Source organism: Adiantum capillus-veneris, chromosome 4 (assembly GCF_014529385.1).
Source record: "Adiantum capillus-veneris isolate H3 chromosome 4, ASM1452938v2, whole genome shotgun sequence".
NCBI lineage: Eukaryota > Viridiplantae > Streptophyta > Polypodiopsida > Polypodiales > Pteridaceae > Adiantum > Adiantum capillus-veneris.
In genome coordinates this window covers 85,651,493-85,665,343 of record NC_140934.1, presented here as the reverse complement: position 1 = coordinate 85,665,343, position 13,851 = coordinate 85,651,493, and the positions used below count along the sequence as shown (strand labels likewise).

Sequence of the window (13,851 nt, the reverse complement as noted above, 5' to 3'; positions counted from 1 at the left end):
CAAGTCCCGCAGTGCTAAAGGCAAGAGTGACATAGAATGCTACCATTGTGGCAAGAAGGGTCACATGAAAAAAGACTGCAGAGAATGGAAAGCAGAAAAAGGCAAAGAGAAATCTGAAGACCATGGTGAGAAGAACAAGTCCTCAGTGTAGATTCAAGAAATAAATGTGACAAACGCTGTTGTAGAGGATGACAGTCTAGTGTCAGGAGACATTTACTTCTTGAAGAATACAACGGACTCAGCTCTTCTTACAGCATCTGATGGAAATGCACTGAGTGACTGGATTATAGACTCAGGGGCATCACTTCATGTGTCTCCAAACAAGGAGTGGTTTACCTCTTATGTGACCACTAAAGATCATGTTCGGCTAGGCAATGGGCAGACATGTGAGATCTTAGGTGTTGGAGATGTTCAATTGAAGTTTCAGAATGGCTCTTCTTTCACGCTGAAGAATGTGAGACATGTTCCCGCAATTACAAAGAGCTTGATCAGCACAGGTTTACTTGATGATGCTGGCTACGTCACCACTTTTGGACAGAACATGTGGAAGATATCCAAGGGTTCTATGACAATAGCACATGGAGTAAAGTCTGGAGGACTTTACATGATTTATGTATCAAATGTCTCTAAAAATGTGATCAATGTAACTGAGCAGCCGAACGTTTCTTTGTGGCATAGCCGGTTAGGACATATGTCCAAGAAGGGAATGGAAATCTTGTCTCGTTCTGGTTATTTGCCTTGGCTTTTCATTTAATGATTTTGAATTCTGTGAACATTGTCTGTATGGTAAGCAAACACAACAACCATATAAGCATAGAAGCAGTAGAAGAGATACACAGTTGGCACTTGTTCATAGTGATTTGTGTGGACCTATGCCTAACCTATCTCTAGGGGGAGCTTCTTACTTTATGACATTTATAGATGATTACTCGAGGAAAGTATGGGTTTACTTTCTCAAGCACAAGGATGAAGCGTTTAGTGTTTTCAAAGCGCTTAGTAATTTCAAAACGTTTGTGACACTTGTGGAGAATCAGAGTGGCAAGAAGCTTAAATGCTTACGCATTGACAATGGTGGAGAGTATGTTTCAAAGGCCTTTCAGGACTTTTGTGAGTCAAAAGGTATAAAACGTGAACTTACTGCTCCTCAAAATGGTGTTGCTGAGAGGATGAATAGGACCATACGAGAGAAGGTCAGAAGTATGTTGTCTAATGCACAACTACCAAATGGGTTTTGGGTTGAAGCTGTATCAACAGATGTTCATCTTATAAATAGATCTCCTAGCAAGGTTTTGCAGAAGGATTCAGTGGCAGAGATGGTATGGTCAAGCAAAATGCCCTCATACAAGTATCTCAGAGTCTTTGGCTGTGAGGCATACACTCTTCCAAACTAATTTAAAAACAAACTTGAGCCAAAGAGTAGAAAGTGCATCTTTCTAGGCTATGGTAATTCTGGTGAGATGGGGTACAGACTTTGGGATCCCGAATCCAGAAAGGTTATCCGCAGCAATGATGTTCACTTTAATGAAGCCAAATATCATTCTAAACCAGAGAGGGTTGAGGAGATTAGAAGAGTTGTCTTCCAAGAAGATGGACTTGCACGTGCAAGACAAAATGTCAGGGCTCAAGAGGATCAAGGACAGGATAGAGTGGAACCACAGGTTGTGGCTGAGCCTCACCCACCTATTTTGCGTAAATCGGGACGGATCTCACGACCTCCTGATCGATTTGTTCCATCTTTGAACTATGTCATGTTGACTGATTGCAATGAGCCTTCATGTTACAAGGAAGCAGCGCAAATGAAGGACTTCGGGAATCGGCAATTGGCCATGCAGTCAGAGATGAAAGCTCTGCATAAAAACCAGACATGGAAGCTATTTAAATTACCATAGGGCAAAAAGGCTCTACCTTGTAAATGGGTTTACAGGTATAAGATCACCGCTCATGATAGTCAGACAAAGTACAAAGCAAGGCTTGTTGCCAAGGGCTTTAAGCAAGAACAAGGCATTGACTTTGATGAAGTCTTCTCTCCGGTGGTCAAGATGACTACATTGAGATGCTTTCTTGCATTGGTTGACATATTAGATTTGGTGTTGCACCAAATGGATGTCAAGACATCATTCTTGCATGGTGATTTAGATGTGGAAATTTACATGCAGCAGCCAGAAGGGTTTGTTGAGAAAGGCAAGGAATATTGGGTATGCCAGTTGTTAAAGAGTCTTTATGGCTTAAAACAATCATCGAGGGCATGATACCATAAGTTCGACAAGTTTATGCTTTCTCAAGGCTACAAACGTAGTGAGTTCGATCATTGTCTATATACAAAGAAGGCTAAGGATGGCAGTTGGTTAATCCTTATTTTGTATGTGGATGACATGTTGATTGCTGGCAAACACTTGGAAGAAATTTCAGCTTTGAAGTCAAAGATGGCAAAATCGTTTGACATGAAAGACATGGGTGAGGCAAGTCATATACTTGGTATACGGATTGAGAGAGACAGATCAAAGAAGTTGATTTGGTTATCTCAAAGAGAGTATATTGACAAGGTTTTGCAACGTTTCAATATGGAGAAGGGAAAGGCATTGAGTGTTCCATTGCCACCATATGTGAAACTTAGCAAACAAGATTGTCCTGTGTCTGAGGAAGAACATGCTGAAATGGATAAGATTCCATATGCGTGTGCAGTGGGTAGTTTGATGTATGCAATGATTGCTACTCGCCCAGACATTGCATTTGCAGTGGGAGTAGTAAGTCGATACATGTCAAACCCAGGCAAGAAACATTGGGAGGCAGTAAAAGGAATATTGAGATACCTAAAAGCTACAAAGAGTATGCGTATATGCTATGGGAGTCAGGAGCTAAGTGTAAAGGGTTTTACAGACTCAGATTATGCAGGTGACTTAGATAACCGAAGGTCTATGTCAGGGTATGTCTTTACATTGGTTGGTGGAGCAGTATCATGGCGTTCTAGATTACAAGATTGTGTTACTCAGTCTACTACAGAGGCTGAATATGTTGCAGCATCAGAGGCATGCAAAGAATCAATTTGGCTTAATCGACTAGTAACAGATTTGGGAATCAAAGAAGAGATGCCTGTGTTATATTGTGATAGTCAAAGTGCTATACAATTGGCTCACAATCCAGTTTATCACTCAAAGACAAAGCATGTGGATGTGAAGTATCATTTCATCAAGGAAATGCTCGAGGATAAGCAACTTCAGCTTGTCAAAGTTCACACCACAGAAAATCCTGCTGATCTACTTACAAAGGGACTTCCCTTAGAGAGCTTTGCGCATTTTCGCAAGCAGTTAGGTGTAGGGTAGTACATCACTTCTCTACATCTCTTGTATATTAGCTTGTATAGTAGCTTCTCTCACACTTAAAGTACCACATTGGACTTTAAGTGGGAGGTTGTTGGGGTATAAAGCCCAATGTGGTCGCCCAAGTAAGTGGGCGGGCCGCCAGGTATGTACACATATTCTTTTGTTAAAACCTAATAAGAACTCACTATGCTTTACACATTACAGTAGAGCGAGTTCACCATATCGTCGTGCTCTTCTTCTCACACTCTCTCTCGCGTGGCACTTCCGCTCGTACTCCTTCACTCTCTAGTTCTGAATTCCCAACTTCTGTCCCATTATCCTCACAAGTTCCTCAACAAGTTGCTCAGTATTCATGGGTGTTTTTTTGTTGTGGTGGCATTTTTTGTTGTACTTGATTCACTAGCTGGAGACTCAAGAATCTGTTGAATTCACATCTACATCTTGCAACACCTCTTTATAAATTCGACAGTTGTCCACTAAGTAGACAACTTCTTTTGTGACCTCGTCCAACGTCATACATTTTTTCAAGTGCAAAGCCTTCTTAAGGTGCTCATTCTTGAGTCCCTCAATGAACAACACTACTTGGCGATCCTCTTGAGGTTTCTCATATAGTGGACATCTCTCAATGTATTGCTTGAATTGCAAGGCAGTTTCTTGGGCTTATCACCATCTTTCTGCTTGAAGGAATGAATCTGAGACATAGTATTGTGTTTGATTCCTCTCATGGAAAACTTTTCTAAGAAATCCTGTAGCAATACTTCAATATTCCCATAGTCTTCCTTTTTTAGAGGTTGGAACCACGTAAGGGCTGTGCCTTCGAGGGTTAATCCCAAGCCTTCAAACTGAATTTGGAAATTTGTGATGTATTCAGCTCTCCATACATGTTTGGTGCATGGGGATCACTTGATCTGTTGTACTTTGAAGCCATGCATTTCGCAACTTGGGATGGATGCATGGGCCTTGGCTTAGTGACATATCTCACCATTCTCGGCGCTCTTGCAAAAGCTTCCTCGTATGGAGATGCTGACATTCTTGGTGTAGCTCTCGGTCCTTCTCTCATAGTCACATCTAGATTTACTCATTCAGTATGGTGTGGCGTGGATGGCCCCGTAATGGTCGTATAGCCACCTCTGATAGGCTCTGGCTCTAACAAGTGACTCCTTCTCATCCAAGGATTTGGAACTTCTAGTATTCCCGATCCTATCCTATGAGTACTCTCTACATAGGGTGGAATTTCAACGACTCTGTCCATAAACTTACCTTTTTTTCAATCGGCTTTTTGCGGGTCATCTAATTTAGGTAGATGACAAAAAACCATCCTCCCTAACAAGAAAGATTTTCCATTTCTACCATATACGCATATCTATACTCATGCCCCTTGCTATCTACCAAAATAGGTCGTTTTCCAGTTTCAAACTGGTAGACATACATGTACATTTGCTTGATGTTGGTGAGTTCTATTTGGCTCACATCTTCCCTGATGTAATAGTTTTTCCCCTCTTTGGTCATTAACTTGTACAATCCCATCGTAGGATTATCTACAAGCACTCTTTCTAGCTCCTTCATAGTTATGGATCTAGCTAGCTCTTTGATCATTCTCCAGTTCGATTCCTTTATAGACTTTATCTTTGGTTCCGGTCATTCCCATGGCATCTATAAGATCATGATTATCAGTCCTAAGATAGGAAACCCCTCTCTTATCAATAATTCAGTCTCCATTGTCGACAGCCTCAACATGCTCTCGAAACTCAGGGTTTCCCAAGTCTTCACAAACATAGCACTTATGATGGATGTCTACATAGATTCTTGCCCCCTTACCATTGGTGTAATGGTAGTATAGCTGCATGGTTGGTGGAATTTTTGGTTTTCATGATGTGCCTTCTCGATTTCCCTCACTATGATAGCTCATTTTCGGTGCTTTCTTGGCCATAAGGACAATGAAGGCTGTCAGGCCAAGGGCCAAACCAAGGGGTCACGGACTCGGCCAAGGGCCGACTGCCAGTGGGAAGGGGTCCGAAAGGAGCTAGGAGCCTATTAAAGGGAGGTTGGGCGGATGGACCTGGCATGGTAGTCCCTTGGTGCTTACAAAGGCTGGTTTAGAAGAAGTGTCACAAACCACTTCTTCTTGCAAGATTGCTAGGTGTTCTAGGCTAGCTTGATTGACACACTCTTCAGTAGATCCCTACTTACTTGATCTCTCGGCAGTCTGACGCCCGATAGGTCCCAAACTCCTGATCTCAAGAACATGAACAATTTAAGGATTTCAAACCTAACCTATCTCCTGGAATTCTTTGGATCCTTTGGAACTTTTTTCGTACTTCAACTCTTCTTATGCACCAATCTCCTTGCCTGTACAAGACTCAATAAAAACTTGAGCACTTAAAAGTTATGACAAGTTGGCAACTGATGTATACACAACTTCAGCCAATTACAAGACTTCATGCACAACTTTGGTAGTCTCAAGACCCACTATTGCCCTACCGATCTCACTTCAGGGTGTGGAACCAAAGTTTGCCCAAAAACCTTGCTCCTAGCACTCTATGGGAGAAAATTACGATTTTCTTCTGCTTAGAGGTCTTTTGAGATATTTTTCATTTCAACTCTTTCAAAGGCATACACTCCCAACAACTCAATCTTGTAACAATATTAAGGTTTAGACTCTTTTGATGGTCCCAGGGGTCACATAACCTGCTTTTGGACTACTTTCGAGATGGAAATTGTTTTAATTTCATGCACATGGACTTAATTCTAGATTTGACTTTATGGGTGTGTTCCTTATCTTGAAATATTCCTATGGTGAAAATGTTGACTCAAAATAGTTGGGATAGTTAAATTCAAGGAGAAAATCCCTATTCTGGCTGGAACTTGTCAAACTTGTCTACTTACCCTACTCCTAAAACAAAAGAAATCAACTGAAAATAGGTTCAAGATGCTCAACAAACAACTCCCTAACTAAAATATGATTTTTGTTTCCGTTTTCTTGCGTTTTTCTTGCCTATTGCAAGCTTTACCACAATATCAGTCAATGAAGTCTTGCACTAAGCTCTAAACATATCTACAACACTTGTCCTAACTGACTAACACTTTTGCAACGAGAAACTCACCACAATCTCACAAAACAAAGAAGAGGAAATCCCAGATCTCTTTTTCTAACCTATCTTATCTACTAATCTAGTAAAGGCAAATCTCTCAAAGTCGACTATGTTCACACTAGTTTAGGTACTCGTTCTTCGACAACGACGCCAACGTCTCGAGACCATAACGGTCAACACCTATCACATCTCAAAAAGAGATGGAACCAAGACTAAAATGTCAATCTTGGGAAGCAAATGACTTGACTAGGGTATGGAGGCATGCCAAAAGGTTTTCAATGTCTCGTCTAAACACAAAATGCTCCGCTTTGACATTCAAAGTGTGTTCTATCTACCGGAATTGTGGATTCAATCCTCTAATCCTCTCACACAACCACATGCAAATCTTCAATTGACTCCAAACTCAATAGGTAAGTTCCTGAGACTGTACGGAATAGAACTGGGTCATCAGACTTGCTATCCAACCTCCGAAAATATTACGATTTTCTCCAGCAAGCTAGATGTTGGGCGGTCGACATTTCAAATTTCAGACTTGCCTACTGGGTTCTCCTAAGTGGCGAGAATCTCGTGAGATTGACGGAATCACAATACGACACTCGGATAGTGAGATATGTCACTTGAAAAATCATAGAAGTCGTTGCCAGATGTTCGCGAAGCGCTCATAATGTAGGTATCCACACGTAGAGCTCAATGAGACGAACACAATAGTGCCCTTGGATTTTCGATGCGACAACCATGCGGTGCAGTGCAAAGAAATGAATTCACAGTTGAGAGAAGATAACACATGAGGTGGAGAAGAACCTTATGTGCTCATTTGTTTCATAAATAATGTTGATGCCTTTCATACGCTAGCTCCAGGTTTTATGGTATAAATGCTAGATTTTCTTGCAATAATAACATAAATTACATCTTAGGCTTTAGAATTACATTATGACAACGGATACGGGTCTTGGAAAAAATATTACAATCAATTGGGATTACAAAGATGATGAAAGTGCTCTTTGTACACACTTGGTCTTCATTGTCGTTGGAATCTTCCAACAATGAGTCTAAACTAACGTGGGCCTTCTAAAGGAAATAAACTTTGAATAGCTTCTCACGCGGCCATCAAAGATTGCAAGGAAAACCATTAACAACAGTTTGTATGTTTTTTTCCTTCTCCCCTAAAGTGTGTTTTAGAAGGCCAAAAAGAGGTAGGCTTTGCAAGTCACCCCCTGAAAAGTATTGCATGGGTCCTAACTTGCAACTTTTGCTTGACATGTGTCAAGGTTAATTACTATATCAATGGGAGCTCATAGTGGCTATTGCCTCTACCATGCATTATTGAAGGAGCTCATTTGGCACATATGAAGGTGCCAAGTTCTCAATCTCTCTCTCTCTCTCTCTCTCTCACTCACACACACACACACACACACACACACACACACACACACACACACACACACACACACACACACACACACACACACACACACACACACACACACACACACAGAGCAAGGTGGCCTAACATAGCACTCTTATGGTAGGGTAGAGGAGCCAGTATAGAGACGACTAACTTCATGCTAGCAATTCTCTGGCTCTGCTACCTTGTTTGCAGAGAGAAGAGGTGCAAAACGTAGCGCCCTACCTCATCTACCTGTAGCAGTGGCACCAAGCCTAGCGATGGCTGACAGTGCGAGCACGAGTCATCGTCGACAATCGTGTGTTACAAAAATGCGTACCAGAAGAGAGCGCACCTCGCGTGAGAAGGAAAAATTTCAGACAGCAAGGTTCGAACTCTCGATTCGGCCAATGGCAGCCGAACATGTTCCCGTTAAGCTGTCTCTCTTTTGGTGCAAGAGAGTCTCAACTTTAATATATATTCAAACGTTCTCAGGGGGTAGGACCATCCCCGCTTTGGGGCTCTGTTACTTACTAGCACCTCTACCCTAAGAGGCTTTTTATTTGGGTGGGGGGGGTGGGGAGACACCATAGGTCAATAGCAGCCCCTTCATTAGCTTATTTGATAAACTGTTTTTGTTAAACCCTGGTAGGTTAAACCCACGTATAGATTTTGCTGCCATAAAATCCACAAAAGCGCGGGCAACGGGTATATTTCCCCTCCATTACAGCAGGAGTGGTAGAGTGAGGTGCTGTCAGTTGGCAATGGCGACTTCTGCAACTGACTACGAGCAGCTGCGCAATGCTCGCGTGGGAGACAATCAGAAGCGCATGCAGGCTCTAGGCTTGGTCGATCTCTCGCGCTCCCTCTCCTCCACTCCTCTCTCTGATAACAAGCACGCCCGCAAGAAACCCAGAGTCTTTGCTGAAAACCCAAGACCCCCTCTTGACAACACCTCAAGACGTCGCTCTTCAAGGTGACTCTCCCCCCATCTTTGCATAATCCAATAAGCTTGAATGTGAAGAAGCTCGCTGGTTTTTTCGCATTTCCTCGCATTTGTTTCATCCTTTCCAGGACATGCCTTTCTTGCTTTCAGGCTGCTCGGAACTACATTACCATGCTACGCAGAGGTTACTACAGTGAAGGAATTTGATGTAGCTACCATCGATTCCAGGCAAATCCAGCCAGAGGTTTATACAGAGGAGCATGAGAAGCTTCTTGGAAGCTGCTCTCAAGAGTGGGAGCTCTTTAAGGATGGCTGTGCTGCAGATGGCACACGCATTTACGATTCAGTGAGAGGAAAAACGTGCCACCAGTGCAGGTTTGTTTAGCTACCATTCTTCAATGTTAACCAGACCCAGTCATGGCAAAAAGCACAGGTCTGAGTAAACTCTTGTATCCATTTAGCAGAATCCATGTGTCAGATGAGAGGCTTGTTTTCCTGGCTTTGCATGAAATGCTGGTTAGTGGGTTCCAATTATCTGGTGGTCAGGGTCCAAGTACTAGCAGGAAGTGTAGTTTTCCATGACCGACATCTAAAGATTGTTTTTGATTGCAAGTGTAGGTGCCTCAGCCAGTCTACACACAAAATTAAGTTATGCGAATTTCCTTATTTTGTCATGTCCTTCTCATGTGTTGATTTGTGTTTGGGAAGAAGAGAAAAGTTGAGGAATGTAAGTCGAAAAGTTCTCTCTTTTTTCTTGATTAATTTTTTTTTTCTCACTGGGCAAGATGGTCACTTGATCAACGTTGTGCTGTGCCATTCCCACGCGTTTGTTCGTATGTTTTAGGTAAAGGAAATGAGGATTTCATTTCAAATTGCGTTTGTGTGTTTCATTCTTACCTTCTGTCAGTGCCAAGCCAATGCCTTGATGAAGTTTTTCATTGCCTCATCCATATATAGTGTACTTAAAGCCTTAAAGAGGGAGTTTCTACTTTGCGCGACAAAAATGAGCTGAGAGTTCACATTCGACGTGGGTAACATTTTGGTTTAGTAGAAGAAATGACCTGAGACCATGCATTTGTGGTAATGATATTATTTACTTAGTGGTGAGTTCAGGGCTTCTTCTTCAAATCTTGTCATAATCATTACTTGATGGTGCATCCTTCTTCTTTTGACGCTGGTGAGGCCGGTTTACTAATGTTATCCTCTATCTTAAAGGGATGACAAATTTCTCAAGGGCAAACAGGAGTTTCAAGTGCTTTTTGTGTACATGCATAACATCTTGAGGGTTTGTTTGCACTTTACCTGTGAAAGAGCATGTTTCAGTGAGCTGACTTGCTTTCTTTGTGCTCAAGGTGAGTGTAGTGCTGATGGTAAGCATCTAATTGTCTTCTTGTTAATGATACTGTGAGCAGGCAGAAGACTCTAGGATTGCGGACGTCATGCAGCAGATGCAACTCTTTACGAGGACAATTTTGTGGTGATTGCTTGTTTATGAGGTACTGTAGATTTTTTAGCCCGTCATTGTTTAGTGAATCTTCTCTGCTACTACCATGTCAGATTCTGTGGATTTGTCCACTTGTGCACTCATACTTGCTCAGTTTGTTCACTATTGTACTAAGATTGTTTATTGAGAGTGAATGCGCCATTTGCCGATACACTTGTGTCCTCGTTTTACATGGATATTAGGTTCCTTTTCAAGAAAGATTGCAGTAAATAAGCTAGACTAATTGGTAATTATTCCAACAAGGTTATCTATGCACCTTTTAGTACTGTTTTTGGGCAAATGATGGTTACGGTGATCTTTATTAGGCAATGTCTTTCTCAAATGAGGAATGTAAGTTGTTTCTTCTTGCATGCATCCAATGATGTTCACATAAACGATTTCAGAAATGAACCTCATTTAAACGATTATTGAGCAACTATGGTTTGGCAAACGGGAGCAGTGCCAGGTTTGAAATGAGCTTCCTTTGGCAGGAAGAGAGGTGAAGGTATGTGAGAGCAACTATCGAGGGTAATTGACCTCCTCAAGATAGCATGTACTTATATCAAATAAAGGATGACAAACTCCTAGAAGGTGCACATAGGGTTAGACTCTGGGAAGCAGATGGGAGACAACAAGGATGTTACGATTGTCAATTCTCTTGCTACTCTTCTACTGGACTTCATACTCCTTCAGTCTAAGTTCTAACCCGCTTGACGTGCCAGAACACTTTCTAAGGTGTCCTAAACCCTAGAAGTAGGAGTTAGCTTGTCCACATGTGCACATAGGGTTAGATGTGCACGTGTAGATTTCTGAGTTTATAGTATTGATTGGCAAGCATGAGCAAATTTTTTCCAATTGGCTTGACAATCCTCCAAAATGTAGCAATTGCGAGAGAGAAAATCCCTAAATGGAACCCGAGTAGATTTTTCAGCTTATAGTATTGTGGTAGGTTCTTGAGTTCTTAGGAGACTCTTATCATTTTCCCCTTTAAGTCTTCTTCTAGGAAAATCTTTATATCTAGAGGATGTTGCTATTTCAAGGCTTACGATACATGGGTTTCTAGCTTGGAGTAGATAGCCAGACAAGACTTTTATGACATCGAGTCCATGGATTGTTATCAAATACTAGAACTCAAAATAATGCAATGAGTAGGAAGGATTTTTTTTCTAGTTGCATTGGTGATCAAATAAGATGTAGCTAGATTGTTTTAGAGAAGAATCCAATGTCTTGAGAAGCTTGTGAGCAAAGGAAGTTGGAGCTATCTCATATTTGTTCTGTCTTTTAGGTTAGCCAGACCAATGGTTGTTTTGGGTTAAAGTCGGTTTAAATGTTGGTCAGCCACCTATGCCCATATTATCCGACTTAAACTTCAATCATGTTATCTCATATTTCTTCCATCTTCTGGGTCAACCTAACGAAATGGTTGTTTCGGCTTAAAGTAGGGTGAAACTCTTGGAGTACAAGTTTCTTGTTGTTAACATCAATTCATCCATCTGTCACAAAGCTATCCGCTTATGGTGAGTTATGGAGTCTGACATTATTTCAATGTAGAAATTGACCTTTTTGTTCTGGGCTTGATCAAAGGTATGGCGAGAATGTGATAGAGGCTAACACTAACAAGGAGTGGGTTTGTCCGGTATGTCGCGGAATGTGCAATTGCAGCTTCTGTCGATTGAAAAAAGGCTGGGCACCTACTGGCTCAATGTATCGATTGGTATGTGTGATATAGACCGACACTATTCTGCCAATTATTTAATGACTGGTTTGCAAAACAGCCATTATTCATTTGTTTTTGATTTATTATGATCAGGCATTGAAGCTGAATTATAAATCGGTAGCTCACTACCTAGTGATGACAAGAAGAGAATCATCTGATGCGAAGGACGCGAATGAAGTTAAGATCATTTTGAATGAGGAGAGTAAGGAGGAGGGTCTAGATAAGCAGGAGAAAGAAGCCATTTTGGAGGAGAGCGAAGAGACTGTGATCGAGCAAGAGAAAGAAGTTGTTTTAGATGAGGAGAGTGAAGAGGATGTGAATAATCAACAGACAGAAGTCATTTTAGTTGAGGAAAGTGATGAGGATGTGAAGAGTAAAGTCATTTTGGCTGAGGAGGGTCTAAATAAGGAGCTAAAATTGAGCAAAAACCCTGATGATGCAACGAGGGTACGGAGGTCTTTGCGATATTCCTCTAGAAAGAAAGGTGTGTAATAATTAATTTGGCTTGGCTAGCCTGGGCCCTGGCTGAAATTAATTTTGAGTCTCTCTCTCTCTCTCTCTCTCTCTCTCTCACCCGCACAAATGTGCATGCACACATTGAGGTCCAGTACCTAATCTCTCCTCCTCGTGAGTACGTATGTGCACACACATTGTCAAATTATTGATCACAATCCTCAGGTTTGTAGTGTATGTAATACAGATTCTCTGAGATGTTAACTTCTTAATCATTATTTTAAGGAACTTAACTTTCCATGCCAAGAATTGGTACAAGTACCCGGAAATGGCCTCAATTTTGCAGAGGTCTCAAATTTCCTTTCTGTTGGAAGAACAAGGCATTCACAAGACTAAAGTAGTCAATGGCAAGGCAGTAAAGTGAGCAAGCATGCTGATATTTCAACTCAGCCTGACTGAATTCCCATCCTCTCTGCCCAAAAAGTCCGGGTTTACTGTATGTTTGTGCTTTTTTGCCTTGAAGAAATCTGGCTAAAATTGCAGAATTCCGGCCAGGTTTTGTGCTTTGCCGTGAAGAAATTTGGCAAAAATTGACAAGTTTTAGTGAAATTATTGCTTCAAATTAGGACCCAAAAACCGGAAGAGTTTGATGTGTGCCCTTATTTTTTTTTTTCTTAGGGATAGGGGGGGGAGTGTCTCTCACATCCACATGTTCCTAGGAACCTCTCCTTCACATGCATCTCAGATGGAGAGAGGTTTGCAATCAGTGCTTCATGTGCCAATTGCATTGCTAATGGATACATTGAGCATCAATATGCCCAGGAGGAATCCCAAACCTCGAGCGAGTTTTCACGAACAATCCCAAAATCCAAGCAAAATTTTCACTACTGAGTACTATAATGAGAGTGTGAAAGGTATGTGTTTTTATATAGTTCAAACATTGAATATCAAGTTATAGTCTCAATGGTGCCATTACAGTGGGTATGAAACTTTGCTACAATTTATGTATTATATTAAAACTTTTGTATGTTTGATATGACTTCTCTACCTTCAAAGCACTTGTCACGGGGAAAAAGTATTTTAAAAAAATGAACTTGTTAAATTTATAGGTATTATATTAAAAATCAGTGGTGGTGGTTGTTAGACCTATTTGAGAGGCTTTATTGGAGGTATGTTTTGCATTGTTCAAAATTAATTCTCTCTCTCTCTCTCTCTCTCTCTCTCTCACTCTCTCTCCGTGTCAGCACTTCACTCTCTCTGTGTCATGATGCATGAAGTGCTAGAGAGTTCACATTTAAGTACAATTTGATCGAACTTGCCTCATGTATTACTCAATTCTCAATGTGGTTGCTCTCTCTCTCTCTCACCCCTCTTCCCCACTTGCACATACACGAAAACAACTCTTGGGAGTGTTTCTGTGATCGAATTTGCCTCTTGCATAACTCAACATTCAATG

General features: G+C 41.3%; 1 protein-coding gene across 1 annotated transcript; it reads left to right on the top strand.

The window, feature by feature from the left end:
• The first annotated feature begins 8,490 nt into the window (after window positions 1-8,490).
• Window positions 8,491-12,704, top strand: LOC147459537 (uncharacterized). Its single transcript, XM_086510785.1, has 5 exons — window positions 8,491-8,772; window positions 8,893-9,117; window positions 10,155-10,238; window positions 11,810-11,939; window positions 12,036-12,704. The coding sequence occupies exons 1-5, from the start codon at window positions 8,561-8,563 to the stop codon at window positions 12,432-12,434; spliced, it is 1,050 nt and encodes a 349-aa protein (XP_086366911.1). The 5' UTR covers window positions 8,491-8,560; the 3' UTR covers window positions 12,435-12,704.
• Window positions 12,705-13,851: the final 1,147 nt, after the last annotated feature.

Excerpts from the sequence above, each read along its gene's own strand:
- LOC147459537 (XM_086510785.1), top strand. The coding sequence starts at position 8,561 with ATGGCGACTTCTGCAACTGACTACGAGCAGCTGCGCAATGCTCGCGTG. Across the intron at positions 10,239-11,809 it reads GGTGATTGCTTGTTTATGAG|GTATGGCGAGAATGTGATAG; the intron begins GTACTGTAGATT and ends GCTTGATCAAAG. Across the intron at positions 11,940-12,035 it reads CTGGCTCAATGTATCGATTG|GCATTGAAGCTGAATTATAA; the intron begins GTATGTGTGATA and ends TATTATGATCAG.